The 27160-nt window shown below is 45.2% G+C and overlaps 2 protein-coding genes across 2 annotated transcripts in view; both read left to right on the top strand.

Annotated features, from left to right (window-relative positions):
- The window catches only part of CCDC57 (coiled-coil domain containing 57), a gene marked incomplete at its 3' end in the record, with an annotated part of 53581 nt that extends 51339 nt beyond the window's left edge, over window positions 1-2242 (top strand). Inside the window, exon 14 of the mRNA XM_082326549.1 lies at window positions 2019-2242. Within this exon, the coding sequence (XP_082182675.1) occupies window positions 2019-2242 (224 nt within the window). The remainder of the gene's footprint in view (window positions 1-2018) is intronic.
- Window positions 2243-5814: 3572 nt separating this feature from the next.
- Window positions 5815-27160, top strand: part of FASN (fatty acid synthase) — a 43470-nt gene continuing 22124 nt past the window's right edge. The window contains exons 1-16 of the mRNA XM_082326707.1: window positions 5815-5995; window positions 12050-12203; window positions 13014-13166; window positions 14455-14628; window positions 15509-15709; window positions 16175-16297; window positions 16952-17067; window positions 17322-17456; window positions 20373-20832; window positions 21185-21372; window positions 22045-22234; window positions 23648-23742; window positions 24154-24288; window positions 24544-24747; window positions 26374-26489; window positions 26959-27134. Coding sequence (XP_082182833.1) covers window positions 12077-12203; window positions 13014-13166; window positions 14455-14628; window positions 15509-15709; window positions 16175-16297; window positions 16952-17067; window positions 17322-17456; window positions 20373-20832; window positions 21185-21372; window positions 22045-22234; window positions 23648-23742; window positions 24154-24288; window positions 24544-24747; window positions 26374-26489; window positions 26959-27134 — 2593 coding nt within the window. The 5' untranslated portion in view covers window positions 5815-5995; window positions 12050-12076. The remainder of the gene's footprint in view (window positions 5996-12049; window positions 12204-13013; window positions 13167-14454; window positions 14629-15508; window positions 15710-16174; window positions 16298-16951; window positions 17068-17321; window positions 17457-20372; window positions 20833-21184; window positions 21373-22044; window positions 22235-23647; window positions 23743-24153; window positions 24289-24543; window positions 24748-26373; window positions 26490-26958; window positions 27135-27160) is intronic.

The following is a 27160-nucleotide window of genomic DNA, read 5'->3' as shown; positions in this document are numbered from 1 at the left end:
CTAGTTACAACTGTCGTGTTTCTGCTAATGTCAAGACACAAGCATACAGAAGGCTTCAGAGGAAGGGATGCATGTGCTGCATTGGTGCTTGGTTACTTTGCCTTTGGATCTACAGGATTAGGGCCTCACCTTTCAAAACTGAGGGAGTATTTAAAAAAAACAGACTGTCTGTAAGCAGCGTTGACTGCGTGCTGTTTGTGGATGTGCTCATTGCTGTTATTTAGACCACAAACCAGAGGTAATCTCATGCTGCTGTGGCTCCTGTTCAAGCAAAATAATCTTTGAAGCTGTATCCAGTACCTTTCAGCCGCTGCTGCCTGCACTGTTCTAAACTGTTGATGTTGTGAAATTCTGCTTTATTCTCTACCAGATGTGGCAGAGGTCTAGAGTAATGGACTATAATGATTAAAGTCCTTTTTCCAGGCAGCAAAATACACCCAAAGGTCTTCCATGGGCTCAAGCATCCTCTTTCCTATCTCCTGCCTCTGTAGGTAACCACTAGGTGGCAAGCTGAACAACACGATTTCGCAGCGAGAGCACGAGAGTCCACTGAGCTTTTGCCACCTGTAATAACAAATGCCACCAAGCTGACTCAGTGCAGAGACTGCACATGCATGAGCGAACAGCCTGTTCAAGCTAAGCCTGAAGATAAAAATTATTTTGAAAAGTGTCATGTTTTGACGCTAGCCACAGTGTCATGCTTTACATAGAGCTATAAACCCTCGATAGATTAGTAAATTCCATAATTCAATAATATTTTTTATTTCCTTCCATATAGAATTTGTTTGGACTTTCTACCATGTTCTGTTGACTATGAAAATTTACCTTATCCTACTAATAACTTACCTTGGTCAATTTGTGCACCTCTTATTCTTGCTCTGTGATTGAATAGTACCTGGGACTGAAGCCTGTCGTGCTCAAAAAATGCAACTAGTACAGAACGCCGTAGTGTGTGTTATTGCAAGTATATTACGACTGCTTCTGCCGTCTGCTTTGGCTCTCCATAGAAACTCTAAACTTAAAATCTCAATGCCTTGAAAAATAAGGATTAAGTGGCTGGACCAAGCACCTGTAAATATTACCTACAGCTTACAATGAATACTGTGATTGACCAATTCCGCTTATCTTACCTAACAAAACCTGTGATAAGACTAAAGTTCAGTCAGTTGGAGATAGTGGTTTTCAGAGAATTATGCGAGAGGCTGCAGAATGGGCTCCGACTGGTATTAGGACCAGTCTCCCTGCTTCCCAGCCAAAGATGTCACTTGTTGAGTTAGTCCTCTCTCGTACACACAGATATTTTAGACAACAAAAATGTAGATTTCCACAGTAAGTGCCTTCCTCTGTGAGAGAAGATGAAAAAAAAAACCCAAAAGATAATGGTAGTAGCACAGCTTGTCAAGCACACAGAATTGCCTTTGAGCCCTTTGGATCGTGCATATCCAAACAGGTTTTGCTGCAGCTTTTATGGCTGCTGGTGATGTCTTGAAACAGATCAAACTATTGTAGCCAACTACTTTATCACCGTTTCACAATACGGGAACAGGTAGGTCTGACTTTGTGTCGTGTTGTCCAGTGTGTTGGCATTGCCTTGCTTGGTACAGATGAGCTCTCACAACGGAGAGAAGGGTAAACTTGTAAAATGTAATGTTTGAAAACAGCTGAACAGATAGGTAGTGCTTGACTTGAACAGTTACACCGACCTTCCAGCTGTCTTCCTTTCTCCTCTCTCAAGCAGTCTGATGCTAACGGAGAACAAACGGGTACAGTCGAAGCGAGGACTGAGCAGGAGATGCTGACGTATTATACTATCAGCGTAGCAAGCCTTAATGGACAGTTCTGTGCCTCCTCTGTACGGAAATGGTTCTGTTACTCACTCAATGTAAGATTTTGACAATGTGGCACTACGGCAGCGATATATTTAGAGGAAAAGAGTAAACCGGTTCTCTTCAACGATCCAGTCTCATAATTAAATGCAAACATAACTACAAAGTATTTTTATTTCTTTTTTTGAGCAGTGGAGTTTGGAGTTGTACATTCAACTGAGCAATCTGAAGAATCTCAGCAAAATATCAAAGCCAAGGATAAACTTGAAATGCCAGCTGCAGATTTGGCAGTCAGAGGAACCAGACTCGAAGTTCAGCAGAAGTTAAAATCCAGGAATTTATCTTGTGCTCATCCCGTAAAACCAAAAATCTCTTCTAACATGGTAAAAATACGCAACTATAATATTAAAGACTGATTTCTTTGTTGGCAGCAAGTTCCCGGTCCACACTTGCTATTAACTTACTTTGAAATCTGTAAATTAGATCTAAATAGTGGCTTCATTTTTATATGTCCAGTTGGGATGTTTGCAGCCAGAAGAGAGAACAAATACCCTCTTTCATACTGCGAACCCTAAAATCAAGGGTTAATCTGTGTACATTATGAGATTACAGTCTTCACTGTTAATACTGATTTATTTTAATTATGTATGTTAAGTATTGCTTGCATCATGGGTTTAGAAATGCCCGGTTAATACTAAAGCCTTGTGCCTTTAGGCAGGGCTTGTGGGTCTTTAGCAAGTACTTTGTTGAGAAACTGTAGATGTGATTTCAGCTTAGAAGTGGGATGCCTCAACCTACTTGTTTTCTTATAATTAACAATGCAACCGTTAATCCTGTGCAGCTATCTTTCTACTTGAAAGAAAGGGGTTTGAAAAGATTACACCTAAATCTGTATTGTTTCTCATCTTCTGTAGCGCTTTCCACTTGTTCAGACAGCATGAAAGAGTACAAAATGAAACTTCAATTGTCACACCAGTAATTGTATTTTTCTTTAGCAAGAGATTGCATAGAGTTTGAAGCAGTGAAAAACATGTGCCTTGGCAACACTTAGAATCATACAGAAGCATTGTAAGAAATAAGTCTTACAACAGATGAAACTAAGAGAAAACTTGAATGAGTTGTGATGTAACGAGGGATATCTATATAGGGACAGGACACTGAAACAAGTAATCAGTGCATTTTTGTAACATTTCCAGTAATGCTGAGCTGTCTTGGGATATTACAGTGATGAATTTCACTATAAGTAAAGGAAATACACATGAAAAACGCAAGAAAAACGTTTTTTTTACTGTGAGGATGGTCGAGCAGTGGGACAGATTGCCCAGAGAGGTTACGGAGTCTCCATCTGTGGAGATACTCAGAACCCACCTAGACGTGGTCCTGGGCAACCCGTTCCACCGTGACCCTCCCTGCGGAGCGGGGTTGGCCTAGGAGATCTCAACAGGTCCCTTCCAACGTGAGCCGTTCTGTGATTCTCTGAGCGGTGTCACTGAAGCGAATAGTATTTCTCAGTTGCTGTTACAAACATATAAAATCTAAACAGGATTAATGAAGGAAGAGAGCTACTTACCCATGAGCGCTTTTTTTTCTGTAATGCTTTTCTGGTCAGAAATGCTTTCCCGGTACTCTGTGCAAACAGCTGCTCTCTTTGGCATCTGACAATGTGGTAGTAATCATTTTGAGAATTTGCATATTTTTTTTTCCACTCCCTGCTGAAAATGTTTTGCTTTAGTGCAAAGGTGCTATGATATTATAAATCAGATGCCAGATCTGCAGTAAATTTCATTGAGATGTTACCAAGCCAATATGAGGCCTGAGAGACCTTGTGAGCTTCTTTCTAAATCATTTAATTACTTGAAAATCCTGTCATTGGATTCAACATTTAACATTGTTCACGAGCCGGAACAACATGATGCATTCCCTTGAACCGGGCCCTGAATGAGCTCTTTCTGTAGCTCAAAGCATAGTGGTTTCTAACGAGTGGAGGAATTTTGGCCCAGATCACACCAGTTACAGCTCTCGCTGGTTATTTCTAGAACACAATGTGTAAATTCCAAAGTTTTTAATAGCTGTAGATTATTCTGAAAAATATTTTTTTTTATTTCCAAAGCCATGTTTAATATTGAACTGCGGAGATGCACGGTATTTCAGTGCTGTGAGGTCCTGTGCATTTACAGGTGTTAAAGGCAGTGTGCCCTTAGAAAAAGGGCAGTTTGCTCCATCATCTTTGTAACACTGCACCTGAGCCTGGACAACATGACTCTCGGTTCCTTACATCGTGGATGTAAGTTCACGGGCTGCAGACTTCAGAAATGCCTTTGTGTAGGTTTCTTTGCAGGTTTTTAGGTTTTTTGGTTGCTTGTTGGAGGGGCTTGGGGTTTTTTTGTGGTGGTTTGGTCGTCATTATCCCCCAGTATGTCAGCTGGCATGCCTGGTCACGCAGACCTCTTGCTGGAAACGCAACTTTAATTTCTTCAGTTTCCCTGAGAAACAGGTTTCCTTAAGGCATCTGTAGGCAAGGGAAGGTGATAGAGCTCGATAGTTTCACTTTGTTTTACTTATGATAGAAAAACTGTAGTTCAGTCATTGTACTTTTGTTTCAGAGTAACTGTAAGAACATAGTGTATAAGTATGCTGAAAACGGACAAGGTATGCATAATAACAATGAGTAACATGAACACGTTGCTTGGATTCGGGGGGGGGAGGTTGTGCTAAGTGTGTGCTAAATACAGGGGGAAAATCCTCATATATTTTGCTTGTGGCCAAAATAATTAACAAATTGGGCATTGATTCAAAAAAAAAATGAGGAAGAGCGGTGACAAGGTGGTACTGTGGGTGCTATTGAATTGTACAAGGAAAGGAGAGCCTATAAAAAAAGAGAATTCCAGCCAGTCACCGCGTACAGAAAAGGCAAAACAGAGTAAATGGCTGATTGTTGTTGTTATCGAAGGGTTAAAAACTACTATAGCATTGAGGAGCACATGGCTGAGGGCACAGGTTCTGCCCTGTGGCGTGGCCAGGCCCTGGGGGCAGCGGGGGCTCTGCCCGGGGCCGTTTCCCCCGCAGAGGAGCGGGGCGGGGCGGGGGGGCCCGGCGCCCGCCGGGGCAGTCGCGGCTAACGCAGAACTCGGTTCGGCCCCGTTTGCCGTTTCGCTTTAATTTAAGGGGTCTAAGCGGCGATCTTCCCCTCTCCCGTCCTCCGGGGCGGCGGGCAGCGGGGCTCCGGCCCCCGCCTGCGGACCCGCTCCGCTGCCGCCGGTCAGCGCGGCGCGACGGGCCCGGGCCCGGGGCAGCGCATCCCCGGCCGGCGTGCCCGCTGCCCGCTGGTAACCCCGGCGCCGCGCTCCGCCGGGGTGAACGACCGCCGCCGCCGGGGAGCCGCGGGAGCCGCGGGCGCTGCCCGCCCCGCCGCCGGCCCCGCCGCCGTCACCACATCGCCTCATCGCCTAGCAACACCCCACCGGCCCCGCCATTGGCGGAGCCGCGCCCCCGCCCACACGCTGCCGCCTCCGGATTGGCTGCCGGCCCGGGAGCGCGCGCCCGGCCCGGCGCCTCTTCCCTTTGTGCGCCGCGGGAGCGCGCCCCGCGGCGCGGCCTGGCCCCGCGCCCCCCGCCGAGCCACGGTGCCGGCGCGGCAGCGGCCCCCCCCGGGCGGGGCGGGGGGCACAGGGACGCGAAGAGCCCCGCGCCCGCGGAGGCTCCGTCGGGAGCCAGGCTCCCCCCCCCCCCTCCGCAGCGCCCGGCCTTCCACCGCCTCCGGGGCGGGGCGGAGCCAGGCGGGCCCCCCTGCCCGCGGCACCGGGCCAAGCTCTCGGGCCCCGCCCCAGCCTGGCCAGGGCCCCCTCCTCCCGTGGAGCGGCTCCCGCGGGCAGGGGTTGGCATCACCCCGGGGCCGGCTCCGGGTGGCCCTGCCCCGGCTCTCATTGGACTGCGGCGAGGAGTAAACCGTCAGCCCATGTGGCGTGGCCGCGGGAGGTGGCGGCTGCTTAAATAGCGGTGGGAGCTAGAGGGAGACAGCGAGGAGAGCGCGGAGCATCGCTGTGCGCGCAGCACCGGTGTGCGCAGCCAGGCACCGGCCGCCGCAGAGCCCGCGTCCGCCCGCAGAGCCCGGCCCGGCGCTGAGCCCACGCCAGAGCCTTCCCGGCACGAAGCCTTCCGCCGCCGTGCAGGTACCGGCGGGACAGCCGCCGCGGCGCGGCCGGGAGAGCGGCGGCCTCCGCTCCCGCGGGCCGCTGCGCCCGGCGCCTTCCTCGGGGAGGCTCCATCTTGCCCTCGCCGCCCCGCGGGGCTGCGCCCGCGCCTCTCCGGCCCGGGGCCGGCGGTCGGCGGGCCCGGCCCTCACGACCAGAAGGTTCCGCGCCGCGGTCGCCGCGCCCTCTTGCCGCGGGCCGCTCTCCCGTGGCCCAGCGCGGCCGTGCCGAGGAGAGACCCCGCCAGCTCGGCGGCTGGGTACCGGGCCGCGGCCCCCCCCCCCGCCCGGCGAGGTGGCGCGGAGGGAGGCTGAGCGGCTGCATTGTGGTGCCGGCGCTCCGCCATCTTGGCGGCGGGCGGGGACCCCGCCGCCGCGACCCCTGGCCGCCGGGCCGGGCCGGCTCGGGGGGGCGCGGCTGCCCGCAGCCCTCGCCCGTGCCCGGCCGCAGGAGCCGTCCTGCCGCTGCCCGGGCTGCGCCGCGCCGCTCCCCAGCAGCGGCGGCGAGGCTCGGCGGGAGGTGAGGGGCCGCGCCCGGTGCGGAGCGAGCGGCCCGCGCCGCGGGGCTGGGCGGCCCCGGCGGCCGCTCGGAGCAGCGCGGTGCCCGCGGCGGGCGCCGGGGCCGAGCGGGCGGCTCCGGCCTGGCGGCGGGGCGAGGGCGCCGCGCTTTGCCGCGGTGCCACGGGCGAGCGCGAAGGCGGCGGGGCGGCGGGCTGGGGAGGCTGGCGAGGGAGGAGATGCGGCGCTGGCTGTTGCGAAAGGTGAGGTGTCAGGAGGCGCTTGGAAACCGCCTGAGAAAAGGTGCCGCATGCACCGCTCAGCTCCTTTTTTTTTCCACTTCGGTAGGAACCGGCCGCCCGCATGAAATAACCCATTCATCGTGCGCCAGTCTGGGTTTGGGGGTGCGATTCTGTCAGGAGCCTGATCGTCGTCTTCTCTCTTGTGCTGTTTGTGCCCCTGCTTGGTTGCTGTTCCACGTTCCCTCCCTGGCACAGGGCCCTTGGAGATGCTGAATGTGTATTTTCCTCGCTGAAAGCTTTATGCGGATGCTTAAATTGAAACGGGCGGTGTTAAAGCTGTTACCTTGCGTGCTCCTTCAGAGAGCAGCGTTGGGGGCTTTGGAGCGTCCCTTTTGCCTTAAAAAACAAAAGGGAGGAAAAGCCTCAAGCCACATGAGCGAGGGCTTCACCTTCTCCTGCAGCCTCTGCTCCTTGAAACAAGCTGAAAATCACAGTACGTTGTGAAGGGCCGCGTTTAGCGGATGAGCTCAGAGGATGAGGTCCCTACGTGGAGGCCAGTTATCAACAGATACGTTATAAAACACGATCTAGTGATACTGCGGACTTAAATTTTTGTACAAATCAATTCTGACCATTTGGGACTCAACAGAGCTGTGCTGATTCCATGAGCAAAATCTAACCTACTTTTCTCAAATAACAGGTCTGAACCAGATTGTGTTTCCTGCGAAGTAGTGCATTTTAAATCTGAAAACACACTACCATTTCTCATTTGTATTGTGGTCAATGGGACAAATCCAGCCTTGAAACAGAGACAGTTAAAAGGTCTTTGTTAAATGGAAGCTATAGCACACAGATTGATGGTAGCCAAATGCTTTAAAAAAAAAAAAAAAAGAAAAGCAGCCTGTGTTTGCCTCTAAAGTTTTTTTGGAGGCAGGCATTATAGATAGCTCTTTACAAGTGAAGTTCCTATGTAATGACAGTTTTAATTACAAATTTTAGAAATTGTAATCGGAGATTAGGAAACCTAGATTACGATGTAGTCATACTGAAAAACTAAGAAAACAATCCTTTTGTCAATATCTGTGCTGCAGGAAGCTATGGAGGAGTCATGGATGCTTCATTTTGCAGTGATGGGAGCTCCAAAACAGGTCAAGATTTGGAGTGCCTAGGAACGGTAGCAGAGTTGGCTTTGAGGATTCTGTCCCACTGTGATGGCAGCCATCAAGATAACAGTGAGATTAATATAAGTGATGTGCTCCTGTCTTGCAAAGAGAACTGTGCATCAGGCAAAACAAGATTTAGGGTTTATTTGTTGTTTTATTTGCAAACAGTTTCTTCTTCCTTCCCTCTCCCCCTCCTTTCCTCACTGAACCTTAGGTGAACATAGGTACAGCAGAATAAGAAAAGTATTCTCAGTGGTTGGCAAGCCAGGTATGAGTGAGAGAAATAAAATTTTGCCTTTTTTGTTTTTCTTTTTTCTTGTCTTTCTTTGTCTTTCCCCCTCTAAAAGCTTACAAACTTAATGGGCACAGGGATATTTTTGTAGGGAAACAGTAGATAAAATTATTGGGTTTTTTTAAAAAAAAAAAAAAAGTACAGCTGCCAGGGATGTTGGAAGACGATGATTAGTACTTCTTGATTCATTATTCGTGCTGGATTAGTGAGGTACTGAAAAACTGTGTTTTAAATGCAACGGAGAACAGCATTTCAACTTACGAGTAAGTTTGATAATCGTGTTAAGCTAACATGATACCAGTAAGTATCCAGTACACAGAGAACAAGGTTAAGAAGGTATAACATGATTGGAGAAAGGAACTGGCATCAATAAACAAACCAACCTTGTCAAATGGCTTATGTGGGAGGTAGTTAACCAGAGCACAGGTATAAAGTGATGAAAGTCGTTACTAGCCAATAATACCAGAAGGGATTGTTAGTTATTAACAGTCACATACTGAATGAGTCAGCAACACAATGTCATTGCCAAAAACTATTGTGTAAATCCAGTGAGGTGGTAGTTCATGCTTAACCGAGGTGTCTATCGGACTGATGTGTTGGGAGGGATGGAGGTGTTTGCTTCTCCCCCCTCAGCTGAAACACAAGCTGTCTAGAAGAATTCACAGAATTCAGTGCAAGCAAAACCGTGGGGTAAACAGAGGAAAGGATGTTAGGTGTCTGGTTGGATCCGACAAAATACAGCCTTAAGAAATCGGAGGATCCTGTTTGTCCCTCTTTATCTTCTTTGTCTCCTTTTTTGACCTGTTGCTTTTGGTCACCTTGCTCATCAAATGTGGTAGGAATGATTTCTTCTGTATATTTGCTGTAGTCCAATCTCCTAAAACAGCTGTAGAAATTATTTTCTTTCTCGATCTGTGCTACATCCTATACAAGAACTGCCAACGTACTGCGTTTAGTCTAAAATTGCTCTACAGAAAAAAGGAAGTCTAATATCGTTAAAAATAATACAATACACTATTTGGGGGTAAAGTCGAACTTTAAAATGGTCTACTTCCTTCTTATCTGTCAAGGAAGACCAAAGACATTGTTGGTAGCCGTAACACCTACTTTAATCCCTGTTTAATCAGGGATGACTTAATATTCATGATTTTTCCTCTTCCCACTCTTGTTTTCCACAGCAACTCATCTCTATTGTCTGCTGCTAAATCCATAATTTGTATGTTCTCTTAGATGCAGGCATTTGGAGCTCTCTGTGTCAAGTCTAAATCTTTCCAGTTACTTGTGTATAAAAATCCTTAAGTTGTGGCTCTTTTTACCCATTCACCCAGCTAAAATTAACTTTTTGGCTCTTGTTCTTCTACATTTTGATTACTGCAGCATCTTTTTCTCTGCCTTTGACACAGTCTTGCTCAACTACATTCATAACATGTTGGCAAAAATTGCTTTGCTGATAAATTCCATTACTTCACTGTCTCGGAATAAGATTTTTGTCAAGATTGGCCGTACCTGGATGGAGTTTTTCTGGTAGTCCAGGGAGAGGTGTGGGATGGGAAGGAGCAATCCCAGAAGTGACATTTCAGTCCCCTGAAATACAGATTATACTCCTCTCCCTAGAGATCGTCGCCCGAAGAGCTGAGACATAAAATGGAATCATAATAACGTTATCATCCTGTACGTCTCTTGTCTTATGCTTAGATTGTAGCTTTGTGCCTGAGATCCATTCTTGCTCTGCCCCTAGCGCAGAACGCTGCAACTATAGCAGAGTTGTGGCCCTTGGTTGCATTTTTCAGGCACGGTGGTGACGCCAATAATAAAACCGACTTGCTAGATTTATGTGAGTGGAAAAACAGAGAGGCTCCTCTTCAGAGGAGAGTGGACTGGGCCTCTTACTACCAACTTCAGTTTTGGGGAATAGTTTCTCGGTAAGGGCCTTGCGCATTTGGCCCTTAGTGTTTCCCTTTTAAATGAACAACCGGAGTGGAATGGAACGGGGTGTTTAGCATAAGACTGAGAAATCCAAGATGTCCCTGTGGGAGCACTTCTGTTTCTGCTCCCAGAAGGGATGGACTGGATGGGGTAATCGTCTCTTCTACTTCAGTGTTGCATAATTCCGCAGTTACTCCACAGATCTGAATCAGGATAACTGCTGAAGGAAAGAAGAAGGGTAAAAGAAATCGGGCAACCTCTGTGGTGGCGTGTGCTGGCTGGGCTACACCTCGGCTAACCAGAGGGCTTTGCTTTCCCTCCGCACACCCCAGCCTCTTTCAGCTACAGGGACGTGTTACTCCTGAGCAACGTGCGGATGGGAGAGAGGCCTATTTCTTGCTCAAAAGCATCAGGAACTCCTGAAAGAGGCTGCAAAACCATGCCGAAATTCAATGTCTTGGGTTGGAAAAACAGCTATGAAGCGCTCATCTGAGCGTACCCGTTAGTGCTCGTTTGTGGAAGAGATGATCGAGCACCAGCAGCGCTTAAGAGAAGTGCCTGCATGGCACTGTGGAGCATGAGCTGTGATGGAAGTCAAACTTCAGGTCTTCCAAAGCAAAGTCTTTCCTTCAAAGTTATTAAGGCAGACGCTTAGCTATTCAAATACCCAGTTTTCTTTGTGGCTTCTACTTGTTAAAATCCCACACATTAACTCTAAAAAAAAAATATTTTGCCTCTACTTATCAGAAGGATTATTTAAGGAAGTACTGTGAATGCTTACTGCCTCTTTTGTTCATGCAACTGCACTTTTATTTTTTTTATACATATATATATGGGATTTTTTTTCCCCCTCCTTTAACTTGCCTACTTAGGGTCTACAAACTATAATTTGAACTTAACTGAAACATCACATTAAGTTGCCTTCTCTCTGCTTAGTTGTTAATATATTTTTAGTGTAATAGAAAATAAATTAAATGTGTGCTTTCTGTAATATAGGAAACATCACTTGGTGTGGTGATCTGTATAGGCAGCCTGCCATGCTGCGTTATGCACCATGATGCTCTCTTGTGTTGTTTGAGATTGGGGTCTTGGAATGCAAATTTCTTGGGACAACAGCTAGGGTTTTTCATCCCATCTGGAATCCAGATCTGTTCTGCCAGCTCCTACTTGAAAGCACCACTCTGTCACATGCACTCAGTTCCCCATTCCCAGTCCTCTAAATGCGTGGCAGTGCAGGGTCCGGTTGGGAAACTCTTTATATGTAAAACTTACTTCTTGTTTCGGGTATTTAAGATGATGCTAAGTTGTATTGTAATCTTTGTGCTTTTGCGTAGGTTTTCTCCTGTGTGTGTGTTTTTGGGTTTTGTTTTGTGTGTTGTTTCCTTTTATTATTTGTTTGGTTTTGTTTGTTTTGTGGGGTTTTGGTGTCCCATGTCCCCCCCCAACTTTCTGATTATTGATTCTTAAGTTAGCATTTAACTTTGTAATGATCGTAGAACTTGTTTTGCTACCTGTTAGGTTTGCCTTGTAATTATGTATTTTACTATATGTATTTCATAATTTCTCCACCCACCTCTGCTCCAGCATGTTAATCTTTCTTCTCTGCTGACTTCAGAGAGGCTCTGCACTTGGTAGAGCTAGACCTGTTCATTTTCTAGTTGTCGTGTAGAAACTGGTTGTTCTCGGAGCCCAACACTCCTTCAGGATCGGTTTTCTCGTCCTTGTTGTCCCCACAGATCTCATGGTCCACTTGATTAGCTGGGATGTCTTTTTGTAGTAGAGACTCCATGGGCTGTTCCTGTGTGGGTGTTTCTCCTGCAAATATGCTTGTTTGTCACAACATGTCAGGAAGACAAGAGACACACATACCGTCCTTCCCTGTCTGAAATCTTACTGTTCTTACTGCTTTCTAGATCTCAGCAACAGGGAGAAGTTAAGAGATGGAGGACGTGGTGGTTGCAGGCATAGCAGGAAGGCTGCCAGAATCGGAGAACTTGCAGGAGTTTTGGGAGAACCTGTTTAATGGAGTTGATATGGTTACAGAGGATGATCGGAGGTGGAAACCAGGTGAGTGCTTATTGTCTCTCCTTTTGGAGCCCTGAGTTCTAGAGGAATTATCCTGTGAAAGGAAAGGGTTTATCAGATGTGAAACCCTGCCAGAGCTTCTGAATTCACTCCTGATACATCATCAAGAAACTCAGGAACAGAACACTTTCATGAAGGTCTCGAGCAATCTGTTTTATAATGTCATGTCCCATGCAGTAGTAGTTTATAAATACGTAGCTTACAGAGCCATCTTACTGCCACAGCTATCACAGCAGGTACAGGGTTCATGTTGCCTAGCTGCTCTGTCAGAGTGTTCTTTTAAATAAAAGAGACTGTCATTTTTCTGGGTTCAGAAGTAGCACAGGGACTCCAGTCCTGTGATTTTATGGCTTTATACAATGTTCTTTTCTGTCTTTCTGAAGTGTTTGGCACATGTCTATCCAATTCAAGCTAGTGACTTGCAGAAGTGAAAAGTAGGTTTTGTTTTCCTTCTACCTGGTGACTGACTGGAACTGCTAGTTTGGACTCCGTTTGTGTACTTGGTACAACTTGCCAAAGCAAAAATGCTTAAACTAGATAGATGTCTTTTGCTGCCATATCTGGGAGAGTTTTAAAAATGACAATTGTTTTTATTAATGTAGCATTCTCATTTCCAAATGAGATTCAGAGAGATGGGGAGGTAGATATTAGTGCAGCACTCTGGGTACTGCGACAGGGAAGTGAGGTTTCATGTGTAATCGAGAAGCTGTGGTCATTCTGTACTTTGTCTCAGCTGGTAGCTGCTTTAAAACCGATGTATTCTGTGACTCAGTGTTGAATTTTTCTTCTCAGGAATTTATGGACTGCCCAAGAGAAATGGAAAGCTCAAGAACATAAACAAGTTTGATGCATCCTTTTTTGGGGTTCACCCCAAACAAGCTCATACAATGGATCCTCAACTTCGCTTGCTGTTGGAAGTTTCTTATGAAGCTATTTTGGATGGAGGTAGGCAGCTGAATGACTGAAGAGGGAGAATTGTGCTGCATTGTCTGTGCAGCCACGCACCTGTGTGATGTGGTCTCTAACGAAAGCCATCACAGTAGAGAGGAGACCAAAGAACTGGTATGGGGATTAGAAAAAAAGCTGACTTTTCTGGAACTCAAACTAGGAAATCTGTGCTTACTGCCAGCAAATCTCTACCTGCCTCTTCTGGTACAACCAGTACGACAGAAACACTTAAAACAGTCAATAGTTCTAGAGCTTTTGTGTGTTCTGCTCTACCGTAATATTCCATAATAGATACTTTTGTTAAAGGGATATTTGTAGTGCAAAATGAAGATGACTTGATTAGAATCACTTGATTCTTATCCATGTTCTAAAGGAATGGCAGATGGCCTGATGTATTCCTGTCTGTTGGCCAGGTTCATGGAAAACTTGTGGCGTTTGATCTGCTTCTGTAGAAGGTTTACCCAGGAGGTGTGCTTTCAGAAATAGGAGACTCTCTTCCATCACTGCGAGTGTCTTGAGCTTTTGAGTTACCCACAGAGCCAGGAAGTTTATTCTTCATGTTAATCAGTTTCATGTCTGAATGTAAGAAGCACATGGGAAAAAGTTGTAACCATCTCACTAGTACTTAGTTATTAAACTTGCTCCTCTGCTGCTGAGCCTCAGTCTGAAGGCTTGAGTATTCTGCCTGTCTCCAGGACTCCTGAAGCACAGAGAGGAAACAGCAGAGACTGCTGCAAGTTGAGCTTGCTATGCGTTTTTTTTAGAGCAGAGTTGTTTCTTGTTTCAATTGTTGGCTTACTGTGCTTAAGAATTTTCCTTTCTGTACTCTAGATTTGGGCTTTGTATATGGCTAGAGATAGATATTCGTGTGCTTGCATGATATTCCAAGTGCTGTGACTTTTCTCCCCTTCAGTCCGCTCCTTTTCTCTGCACTGGAAGTCAGCTGTTAGCTTATCTGATCAGCATTTATGTCTTTCATAGTCCATACGCTTTTTTACACAAGACTCTAGCCATGCCCAGCTAAGCTGAAAAGCTGTCTCCAGGCACAGTGTGCTCTGGCCCAAAGCCGATACCAAAGTTGTGGTGGACCCTGCAGTAAGACTTTTAAGGTCTGCAACTGAAACAGATATAAGGTAACTATAGGTAAGGGAACAATGCTGCAGGCCTGCCAGAAAGGGACACTAAGTAGTATTTAATGAACTGGTGCCAGCGTACCTGATATCTCTCCAGTTTGTCCCTCGTTATGAGTTTGCCTACTGTAATCTACCTTCCAATATCCTCATAGGTATTAATCCGGCCACCCTCCGTGGCTCGGACACGGGTGTATGGGTTGGTGCCTCTGTGACAGACGCTTCTGAAGCCTTTACCCGAGATCCAGAAGAGATTTCGGGATACAGTTTGCTTGGCTGCCAGCGTGCTATGCTTGCCAACAGAATTTCCTTCTTTTATGACTTAAAAGGTAAGTGTCCCCAAACCTGTCGATGCTGATCAGCAGTTGCAATTTGAGCATGATTGTACCACAGTTTCTGCAGAGGAGTGGGATGGATGTGATGACGTAGATCCCTCTTGGGATGAGAAAGTAGCATGCAACTATTGCAAGGAAGCATATGAGAAGTAGCAAATGTATTGTAACTGTGTGATAAGACTCATTGTAAGGCTTTGTAACTCAGTTGCTGCTGCTGGGCATAGCTGGCATTCATCTGAAAGATGATGATATCAGGAGGCCTTAATAAAAAGGCCTAGGTCCATTCCTGCCTTTGGACTGCTATTTGGTATCAAGCTATGTAGAAGTCAGCTAGCCCAGAGACAAACTGACCGGAACAGTTAGCTCTTTTTGAGTAAAGTGGAAAAAGTGGGCGAGCCACCCCAATGATGTAATTGAAGGCATAGACATGACTTGAACTGTGTGTGGCATTGAAGATAAGAGCGGAGGGATAGGAACTGCTCTGAAGAGCAACAGAGAGAATGGCAAGGGTAGCACCAGGAAGGGGGAGGGATTTTTATTGGTGAGAATGGGGAAATAGATGAGACCTGCCTGTGAAGCTACAGTCTTTTTTTGATGGAGACACAGATGGAATTTTTAAAAATACTCTTAAAGCCAAACTGTTTGCAATTTTTTTCTACCTTTCTCATCCCTTGTTACCTGGTAAGCAGGCAGAGATGGTGATTCTTGTCTCCCGCTGTATCAGGATTACCAGTTATGTTCTGAATCAGCTCTTATTTAACTTTTTTTTTTTTAATGTTTCTTTTGTGATCCCATCCTGTAGTCTTTGAAAAGCAACTCTAGGAAATAAAGAGTAAAAAACAGCTTTTTTTGTTTTCCCTTTCTGTTCCCTAAGGACCAAGCATAACTATTGACACGGCCTGCTCCTCTAGTCTCGTGGCTCTGGAAAATGCTTATAAGGCAATTTATCATGGATGGTGCAGTGCAGCCCTGGTAGGAGGGGTCAACCTTTTGCTGAAACCCGGCTCTTCTGTGCAGTTCCTGAAACTGGGCATGCTTTCTTCTGATGGCGCCTGCAAGGCTTTTGATGCTTCAGGTAAGGCATTAGTACAAAAGGTTGTCATGTTGTATGAGAGGAACTTATTGTGGAGTCTGTGACCAGATACCCTTGTAATACAGCAAAGAGCTGGCCTCGTAGTTGTTCCTGGGGGCACTGTTTGGGACATACCCTAGACCTGATCTGTGTTGCATGCTGCATTGAACCTGGAAAACTATGTGGGGAAGAAACTATATGGTTCGTTCCTCAGCCATTGGGGAGGGGAAATAGGTGTCTCTTGATGGGAACTTTCTGTCATCATTTGTGATGAGCAGCGAGCCTTTCTAGGACTTTTTTTTTTTTTCTTCTTTAAAAAAAAAAGGGAAATGGATATGTCATATTCTCAAAGCTGTCTGTTGTAAGTGGTAGCTCAGGAATGAGATGACCATACTGCATGTTGTGTTGTGCAACTTTTATTCAAAGTAAAGCAGAATTAGTGACTTGTTCTTCTCTCCTTGTTCTCAGGCAATGGATATTGTCGCTCTGAAGCTGCCATGTTCGTTCTTTTAACCAAGAGATCTATGGCTAAGCGGATCTATGCCACAGTAGTCAATGCTGGAACTAACACTGATGGCTTTAAGGAGCAAGGTATGCCTTGAGCCTCTGAAAAGTGAGATGCCTACAGCACTGTTCAGTCTAGAGTCTCTGTCATAAAAAATGGGCTGTTGTGAGATTCTTCTTTCAATGTGTGAAGGTTTCTTATTGTTTGGGTTTTTTCTTTTTCTGCTATGGTAACACAAAGTTCAGGACCCTATTTTGTAAAGAAGTTGAAGGAGACAAGTGGTGGTTTCTACTGTACAAAGTAACAGGAATGTCCTGTTGCTAGTTTAGCCTTCCTCGGGACATCTCTACAATAACTTCTGCATTGATTGTAGAAATGTAGGTGGTGTTTATGACTATAAGGCTCTTTCCCTACTGCTGTCCCATTTCTCCCGCTCTCCAGTTATGGAGATACCAAGTTTCACACATTCTGCTTGATCTAGACATCTTCTAGTATCTGTTAACCAGTATCGCCCCACACTAGTGTAACTCTTGCTTTAGGTTCGTTTCTGGTTCCTCTGCTCTTCATCCAAAGAGCCTGAGAGGCTTATTGTGTTTGGTGCTAAGAACATTGGTGTAAATCCTGAAAAAGTCTCTCTTGGTTTTCTTGGACCTGGTAGTCTCAAGCAGTTGAGAGGGTACTAAAAGCGGAACAGGAAGCATTTGATAAGAGAGAGGAATTAATGGCAACTTTGGTCCTAGGTGTGACATTCCCATCTGGAGACATGCAGCAGCAGTTGGTCAGCAGCTTGTACAGAGAACGCGGTATTAAACCTGAAGAAGTGGAGTATATTGAAGCTCATGGGACAGGCACCAAGGTCAGCATGGCCCCTTTGGGTTTGGAGTGTTTGTCCCCCTTATTTTCTCCCTTGCATTACTTGCCACACTTCTCCATCAAGTTATTCTTTGTTTTTCCAAAATGAACTATATTTCTCCCTTCTACGAGTTAGTAGAATATGTACTGCTTCACCACTTTCGGATTTTGCCCAAACATCTTAATCTTTCGGATTTCTCTTCTGTGGTGTGTTTTGGAAGTGCTAGCTAATAGCCATTCTGATTCTCTTCCTACTAGGTTGGAGATCCAGAGGAAGTAAATAGCATTGCAAGTGTCTTCTGTCAGTGTGAGAGAAAGCCACTGTTGATTGGATCAAGCAAGTCAAACATGGGTCATTCAGAGCCTGCCTCTGGGCTTGCTGCATTAGCCAAGGTAACGGGTGGCTTGAGAAGGAAAATTGGGGGAGGAGGGGAACACAACAGTGTGGGGGCTTTTAATGTTTGCTTGAAGGAAAACTTGTGCTGATCCAGGATAAGATGTTCGCTGGTAATGAGAAGAACTGAGGTGATTCTCATTAATTACCTACTTCTTGCTTCACCTGCAAATACTTTTAAAAGCTCAGGTGGCTAGTCTGCAAGCTGGAGATGAATGCCCAGGTGGCCCTCCACTTTGTGCACACACAAATGTGTGCACGTCCACCCACCCACTTTAGCTCCCCCTTCCTACTGAATTCTACAGGAGCATGAATCTGCTCAGAATAAAGGCTTTGGGATCACTTTATTGATTATCCTTACACTGGACCTTCCAACAGAACTCTGCTGTAAGTCATTTGGATTTGGGGGGCGTACAAGGTGAGGGATTTAAATGTTTGGAGTAGTTGGCAATGACCAAAGATAAGAGGCAGTGTGGGCTTTCAGTGCCAAAAGAGTAGCTGATCCTTCTGGCTGTTTGTCAGGGATGTATCATCTCTTCCTCTTCTCTTGTGTTGGCAAGAAGCCAGGTGAATTCTTTTTGGGATGAGGCTAGCAGCTTGAATAACTGATTGTCTGCCTACAGCAGTAGTTAGTAGGCTGGTTGCCAAGACAACTATCTGTTGGTTCTGGCTGCTAAACTGCTTAGCAGAGAGCTAGCTAATGTTCACACTTGGTTGTAAGCCTATTACTGACAGCCTTAGAGCCATGGAAATTGAAGTCGTGTACACTATCACTGCTAGAATTTTAGGCTCTTTAAAGTGGTTATTGTGACCTGAATACATACACTTGCTGTGAATAGCCTCATCTGCAAATAAATCATGGAGACGCTGTGCCTGTCTCTCTGTAGAGGAAAGCTTACTTTTTTTAGCACCTCTATCCCTCAGACTGACACCTTCATAGAAGGAATGATAACTGAGTCATAAAACAAACCTCTCCATCCGTACTGTGTTGTAAGTTATGAACAGTTTGTTTAGTGCAGTTCTGCTGTGATCTGTCAGGACAGGATCATAACTTTGAGGTACTGTTTCCCTGTCTGCGTTTCTTAGAGGATGCAGAACTGCAAAGACAATAGCCACAATTTCTTTTTGAAGACTTCTCTGACACCATGTTTTCTCACTCTTTTTTTTCATCAGTTTTCTCACCTTTGTATCAGAACTTAGAGCTGCAGGCAAGATCCCATGGCACCCATCATGCCTGCTAGAATATCTTTTTGGTATACTTTTGTGTTAGGTCTCATTTCCAGATCTGACATCTTTGAAAGCACCTGAAGCTTTGGAAAGATGTTGGAAGCGCTGTCTCTCTTTTCAGTTCTTTGAAAGTTGGGCAGCACTTTGTATTTTAAGGTTTGGAAGTTAATCGGAATGGCAGATCAAGCGTCCTTGAGACCAAGCCAGAAACTACACCAAGGCCACTGTCTCTTAGACAGCAACTGCCTCAGGAAGTCTGCAGTTTCTGTAAAGGTTTTCTTCTGGAATTCCATAAAATGCTCTTATATGTGAGAAGTCAGTTAGGAAAATAGATCTTGAAAGTATCTGATTTCAGACTTGAAGAGAATCCATTAATGATGTGGATAGGTAGGAAAGAAATGAGGGCTTGCCAAGACCACTTTAGTTGAATTCTAGTGAGGGAGGGAAGACTCACCTGCACCTTTGAACTACTCAGCCTGTCTAATTACTTGCAGTACAGCAAAGACAAAGCTTCTTGGTGGCTCTGGTGTACACTTACTGTACTGTACTCTCAAACATGTGTAGAAGCCATGGCAGACGTGAAAGTACAAATATGTATGCTGTGTAAAGCAACAGCAAGTCCATAGTGCATAGTATTGTAGGTGTAGGACAGTGTGCATGAAGATACTTGGGTCACTGCAACTTCAAACATGCTGACTGGAGTTGAAATCATGCATTTATGCTGATTGTTCTCCCAGGCAGGCTGCCATGTCTGATAGTCAACTTGGAAGAACAGTTCCCAAACCAATATCTGTTTCTCTGACGGTTTTGGGGTGATGAAGGAGCTGCCAAACATACAGAGCACTGAGTGTTTGCAACTGTGATTTCCCGGACTTGTGCTACAGAGGAGTATGGGCTTGGTGTCATGGGCTGTTCGTAGAGATGCTGCTGAGAGAAGGGAGCTCTTGATTTTTTTGGCACAGCTATTCTAACTCTCACGCTGTTTCTGTACTTCCCTTTGACTCTGCCAGTTCCGACCAGTCTGTTGTTCCTTCTTTTTTGGATCAAGATGACAACAAATGGGTGTGAAGCAGCAAGCAAACTCCCTTACCAGTGCTTTGGCTTGGCTCTTTTGCAGCAAAGGCAGAAATGGAAGCATTCCTTGTGATAAGGAAGAGCGTGTGTTGGCTCTGTGTGACTGGGGCGAGATGAAACAGAGTGTGATGACAGGACAGGATCTGAAAGGGGGGAAAGAAGACGTGATATGAAACGATGCTATGATTCTGTTCTATATGCTTAGTAGCCAGGCTGCTTTTCCAGCAAGACTGCATGGCTTTCCAGTTAGGAAGGGTCTGGAAGCTAAACTGAAAGCTACCACCCTCGCCTTCACTGCTGGCTTCCTGCACGGACTTAAAATGTGCCTAGGTCAAGTAGAATTGTTTAGGTTGGAAAAGACCTTTAAGATCATCAAGTCCAACAGTTAACCCAGCACTGCCAAGTCCACCACTAACCCATGTCCCTAAATAGGTACTACCTCAGTAACATCAATAATGCTGTTCTGTGAAGTGTCCCTTTATACAGACATAAAGAGAGTTGTGTTAGCGTATGCTACGTGGTCATTTATAATAAAACAATAACAACAAAATAAAGTTTATTACAAGAAAATGTGGAGCACAGAACACTTTTTTTTTTTTTTTTTTTCCTTCCAGGTCGTTCTCTCTCTGGAACATGGGCTGTGGGCTCCAAATATTCATTTCAATACCTCAAATCCAGCTGTACCTGCCTTATGCAATGGCTCTTTGGAGGTAGTTTGTAAACCAACGCCAGTGAAAGGTGGCTTTGTTGGTATCAGCTCTTTTGGCTTTGGGGGTGCTAATGCTCATGTCATTCTGAGGCCAAATAAGAATAAACGCCAGCCTCTGGAGACTTGTAACACCCCAAGACTGGTTCAACTTTGTGGCAGAACCCAGGAAGCTGTGGAAGTACTAATTGAAGCGAGCAGAAAACATGGAGGATGCAGCCCATTTGTAAGCCTGCTCAGTGATATCTCTGGAGTTCGTGTATCCTCCATGCCCTACAGGGGCTACACGCTTGTTGGCACTGACAGTGACATAAAAGAGGTTCAGCAAGTTCAAGCATCTGATAGACCGCTCTGGTACGTCTGCTCAGGTAGGTGTGCAGCAGTGGGTCCAGGCTTCTGCCTTCCTCTGTAGATCTGTGGCTTGAGCAATTGGATTCTGTGCTCTTGTTGTTTTCTACTCTAGCATGAGGAAATATCTTGCAGCCCTGTGATATGTCTAGAAGACTCATGTTTCCTGTGTTTTATCTAATCCTTCCAACTTTGCTATCTTCTAATGATAGCAAAGTCCAGGAAAATAAAAAGCAATGCCTAATTTACAGGATCTTAGAAATGTACATTTTGTTCTTAGATAGAATTCTTTCACTGCCAGAGCAAGTGCGTGATGTCCACTCCTTTTACGGAGCGTTACTAAAGCTCACTTTCTCCTTGCCTATCCTGCAGGCATGGGATCACAGTGGAAAGGTATGGGCCTGAGCCTTATGAAGTTGGATTTGTTTCGTCAGTCTATATTGCGCTCGGACGAGGCTTTGAAGACCACAGGCCTAAAGGTCTCAGACCTGCTTATGCAAGCAGATGAGAACACTTTTGATGACATTGTCCATTCATTTGTTGGACTAGCTGCTATTCAGGTAAGACTCAAATGACTGGTGGAGGGAGTCATGGACTTAGTCCACATAAGCATGCTCTGCTAGTGTGTCTGTTTGGCTGGTAACACTTTATACCAATTAATGGAAGCTTGATCTAAACTGATTTGTGTCCGTATCTGTGTATGTATGTTGGGCAGCTTCTCCTTTTAAGAGACTAAGGAATTTCTTAAGTTTTATGTAAATGTTTGTGCCAAGGAACAAGGTTCCACAGAATGCCTTTCAAAAATTGGTTCTGCAAAGGAACTACATTATGCTAAATGAAGTCTCTTTTTAATTCTGGGTGTCAATGTGGGATTCATTGTTTCTTAACAAACTAGAGGCAGAGCTTTTAAAGTGATCTGGAAAGCTGGTCTTGCCTCTTACTTCGTACAGACATGCTCTTGGCAACCTGCTGTTGTTGGAAATAACCTTCTTAGTGGAAAGCTATGTAGTGGAGAGGCCCAAACAATACTGGAGTCACATAATGATTCTTGGGATTGTTTTGAAATAAGGCTGGAGCTGCAGTTGTGAGGGGGGAAAAAAAAAGCAGTGAGGCCAAGAAGAACGTCTCTACCAAAAAGCCATTTTGTAATGTACTCACTCCTGCCGTATGCCTTTGAGGCCTGACGCCTCCTTACTCTGGCATGGAATCGCTAATCCTCCTTTTCCTTGCAGATTGCCCAGATTGATATGCTGAAGGCTGCAGGTCTGCAACCTGATGGGATTTTGGGCCACTCGGTGGGAGAAGTAGTTTGTGCCTATGCAGATAACTCCTTAAGTCATGAAGAAGCCATTCTTGCCGCTTATTGGCGGGGACAATGCGTTAAAGAGGCCAAATTGCCCCCAGGAGCAATGGCTGCTGTTGGTAGGTATACCCTTACTGAAAGAGCGATACAGGAAAGTACGTTTGATCTCTGTTGTGTGGCATTGGGATGAAATTGGGCTCTGAAATGTGTTGGCGGAGACAATTCTGTCTGTGAAATTTTGGCTCCTGTTGGCCTCTTCTTTTTCTTCTGATGTAGAACAGGTTATTAAATATTGAAGTTGATATCATGGTAGTAATCTCTGACCTGGAACATGGCAGAATTTTGGTAATTGAACCAAAACTAAGTGGAAATGGAGAGATGTATTGGTAGGTGACCAATGACAGAGGCCTGATAAATAACCTCCTTGAAAAGAGAGGTGAAAACCTAAGGCACTGGGGTTTTTGTCTCTTGATACGTGTGTGTGTGTATACATACATATATATTTAAATTCTAAAAAAAAAAATAGAGATATTTCTGACTGTCTGCAAGAGTAATGAGATGTGAAACCCGTAAGCATGTAGTGGGCAACTGGCTAGTGGAACTTAATGCCATTAGAACTTACTTGGGCCTAATAGCACTTAGGAAGAAGCTTTCTCCTGAACAAGCTTTGCTCAGTGTTTCTGTAAGTCATATAGTTTTGCCCACTATTGGGTGAAATTTTGAGCTTTGGACCCAGCAGTTTGTCTTCATGGTGTGCCTTCATGGTGACTTAATGTTTAAAACTATTATTGGTAGCATTGTTGTTGTTCTGCTTCTTATTATTGGATGCAGTGGTCAATTAAAAACTGAAATACTTAAGAGACCAGCTGTTGCAGGTCTAGTGCAGTATGTTTGATGACTAGATCACTTGTTATAATCCTAGACTTCTTACTTTAATGCTACAAAGGATTACCTACCTAATTTAGCTTTCTTTTCCTTGATATGAAATACATGACGCTTATCACAGAATTTATCTTGGAGTGCTGCATATAATGTTTTTCATAATCTGACGTTGAGGTCAAGTTCTTCCTGTGGCTTGTATCCATGTAATATATGACCAGATGCTGCACGTGTTAAGCTAGTTTAAGCTACTAGAGTTGTTGATTTCTATAGCTGTTTTGTGGCTCTCGGTTTCTGTGAGTCAAGCTCACGTGTTCCCTCTCCCGTTCTAGCTTGGATTGCTAAGGGCAAGATGAGACAAAACAACCAATTCTGTAGCTTCTTTGAAAGTCTGTGGGTTCCTTCCACCCCATCCCTTAATGGGATGGTACAAAGATTCAGTCCTCTGTTCTTGTGCTTGATATCACAGTGATAAATGTCATGTTAAAGCCCTGAGGTAAATATCCTTAGCTTTTGCAGGGGGCATGTCCCTCTTTCTCTTAAGAATCCTTCCCAGTTTTGCAGATGCTGAATTAAGTGCAGTAATTGTGCAGTTAAGATTGCCTCCCCTTATGGGGCTCGCTGCTAGAAACACTTGTGTCGTCCTTCTGCAGGTCTGACATGGGAGGAGTGTAAGCAGTGCTGTCCTCCAAATGTGGCACCAGCCTGTCACAACTCTGAAGATACCGTCACTATTAGCGGGCCTCTGGTGAGCAAGGAATTGATACTGTGCATATCCGAGTTGTGACTGGGACCCGTCAAGTTCTGGTTTGAAGAAACCATGAAGCTGAGTTAAAGCTCAGCTGCTTGCAAAGGGGAGCTGGATTGAAGTGGTGGGAGGGGACATGGTGCTTTGTATAAACTTAAACACTCAAATATTCTGTGAGAGGAAGTGATATTAATGCCTCAGTAATAAAAGATCTCTTATGCTGAATAGTCTTATAGTCATGGGCATAATGAGTGATAAATTATAGAACTGAGAAGGACAACTATCTTGTCCTAGATGTAGCTTCCCTTATGTGGCAAGTGATGAAGGGCATGGGGGGAGTACAGTGACTCATACAGATCCCAAATACATTGTGAGCTTTTATTTTTAGTTGACTTATATTCCTCCTCTTAGGATGCTGTGAATGAGTTTGTGGCCAAACTGAAAAAGGATGGTGTGTTCGCAAAGGAGGTGCGCAGTGCTGGAGTCGCATTTCATTCCCGTTACATGGCATCTATTGCACCAGCGCTGCTCAGTGCCCTGAAAAAGGTAATGTTGCCAAACTATGGCTCGCATGGGTTATGCTCAGGCACCTGGATTTGAGTATAGGTGGTGTTGAGCTTAATGGGCTTTCCTTCTTTAGGAGGAGAAGGAACTTGAAGAGCATGTAGACCTCTGTGAGACCTAAGGTGTGAAGTCCTATGGTCTCAAGCAGAAGGCTGTCCTGAGCAATCAAGCTGAGAAAAATGCTTGTTATCTGTGACATGTAACTTCCTCCTGTCCCTCTTCCTTGTCTGTCTGTAGGTCATTCCACACCCTAAACCTCGTTCAGCACGATGGATCAGTACATCTGTCCCTGAATCTCAGTGGCAGAGTGATCTGGCTAAGAATTCCTCTGCAGAGTATTATGTGAACAACCTAGTGAGTCCAGTGCTGTTCCACGAAGGTCTGAAGCATATTCCAGAGAATGCTGTTGTGGTAGAGATTGCTCCGCATGCTCTTTTGCAGGTATTGTATTTGATTGCGTCAGTATGGTACTATATTGATATGCTGCTGCAGGAGGGAGATTGAGGGCCTGAGGACTAGGGAACACTGCTTCCCCCCCGCCCAGTTCTGAGAACACTTTCTCCCTCAAGCACTTTGGAGTCTTTCCCAGTTTTAACGCTTTCTTGATGGTTTTTTTTTTTTGTGGGGTTTTGTGTGATTATTTTTCTTTGGTTCGGGGTCTTTTTTGGGAGTGGGGTGTATGTTAATATTAAAAAATAATAATAATCCCAACACACTACCACTTCCTCATTCAGACATTCACATTGTTGCCTTTATTCATTGCCATGTATTTCGGACAGCTGATAGTCAGCTCTGTGAACTGTGCCATGAGTAAGAAAAGCATTTCATTGTTTGGATCTAATGGAGAGTGTGTGCAAAAACTGGGGTGGGGGGAGAATTTCAAGACTAGCAGGCCTTCTCTATGGAAAATCTGTTATCACCATCTGTACACTGAACTTGAAGTTCTTGTCTTAGGTGGTGGCTCGTAGTGAGGTTTTCCCCTCTACTCCTAGACCAAGTAGTCTGAGCCTACAGGAGCTTTCTCTCTTCATAAACTCCTTTCCCCTAATGATCAGATCATTATTCCTTTTTCCCCGCCCCATAAGAGTTGATCTTTGTGAAATTAGCTCCATGGTAGAGGATGCAGAACATGAGGTATATTAGGATGCACTTGCTCCACAAGATCACTGCTGTGGTCTTGTGCCTGTCTCTTAAGTCTCAAGGACTGGTCTTCTTTTAATTGGTCTGTGGCATGCAAGAGGAGAAAAGTCTTAAGAAGAATTGTAATTACTTGTGAATCAAGTTTAATAGTTACACAGTGCTTCCGAGTTCCAATCTGATGTATATTTATTATGTCACGTTAGTCTTACTTATGCTTAGAAAGTGACCTGAAGGGAGAATCAGGGCAGAGCTTTTAAATTAGGCAGATATTTTTCTCTATAAAAAGACTTTACACTTCATGTTAAAATCATCGTACAATTCTGGACTCTAACGCAAGTGACTAAAGACTTCATCAGCTGGATTTGAGAGTGTTCTGGTTTTCTCCCCACACCCCCCGCCTTCTTTCTCCCATTTAAAGACCATGGGATCAAATTGAAGAGAAGATACAAGTTGGGTCAGATGTTCAGGGCTGTGTTTTTTGATTTAATAGCTGTTGCTTGGAAAATGCTCTAGGATGCTTCAGACTAAAAAGGGCTGCTCCTGGGAGTAAGGGCCTAAGCTGTGTGTGGTGGGGGGGTGGGGGCGTGTGCACACGCGAGTGGGAGGCTTGAGAGGGTGATCTTGCAGTTCTTGAAGTGCAGCTTTTGATTCCACTTGACAATCTGCTTGGGAAAGGGAGATTGTGTTTTGGCAGAATTTCATGAATATTACATAGGTTCTGCTTTACCAGATGTGCCACTTCTTGGGTTGCTGGAAGGGTATTGTGCTGCTCTTCCTCTTATCTGTTAAAATGGTGTACATTCTAGCACCTAGCCCAGAACTCTTGGCGCAGAAACAGGAGTGGTTTTGAGATCTATAGAGAAAAATTGAGAAACAAAGTAGTAAGTAATGCCTTCCAACAGTAATTCATGGACTCTACTTGACCAGGGTATCTTGAGGAGAACTTTGAAATCAACTTGCACCATTCTACCTTTGATGAAGAAAGAGCACAAAAATAACTTGGAGTTCTTCCTAACACAGATGGGAAAGATTCATTTAACTGGGTAAGGAGACTAAGGGAGGAGGGTGAGTGGGGGTATCAGTTAGGAGAGAATTCAAGTCTCTTAGCTAGCATGCATCTCTTCACAAGGATTGAAATACTCCTTCAACAAACCTGGAAAAAATGGTGTTTACATCTGTGCTTTACAGAGCTAACATGCTCACTTATGAAATGTTGCCTTGGGTTAGAGACTGCTTGGGCTGGGAAGGTGCCTTTTAAAGAGAAGGAGTCCCATTCTAGAGGCCTAGGAACCTGGAACTAGCTCTTGGAAATAAACTTTGCATCTTGTAGACTGTTAGAATTGCAAATTTGACTGCAGTAAGTGTTCATGGTACTCCTGGAGAAATCTCAGACGTGGAGCCCAAGACCAATTACTGTCTGACCTCTAAGTATTATGGTCAATTTTTTCCCCCTTTTTTTCTCTCCTGCCCTGTCCCCCCCCCCCAGTGTCTTGATCCTTTTTGTCTTTCTAGGATAAATGTTCTTGGAAATAACTTGTTCCCACCTGTGGAATACCCTGTCCCAGTGGGAACACCTCTTATTTCTCCATACGTCAAGTGGGACCACAGCCAGGACTGGTATGTTCCAAAAGCTGAAGATTTTCTACCAGCTTCCAAAGGCTCTGCATCTGCTACAGTCTACAATATTGGTGTGTTGCCTGTTTGAGTTTGTTTG

This window comes from Platalea leucorodia (assembly GCF_965183815.1).
Source record: "Platalea leucorodia genome assembly, chromosome: 14".
Lineage (NCBI taxonomy): Eukaryota > Metazoa > Chordata > Aves > Pelecaniformes > Threskiornithidae > Platalea > Platalea leucorodia.
This window is presented reverse-complemented; position numbering and strand designations above follow the sequence as displayed.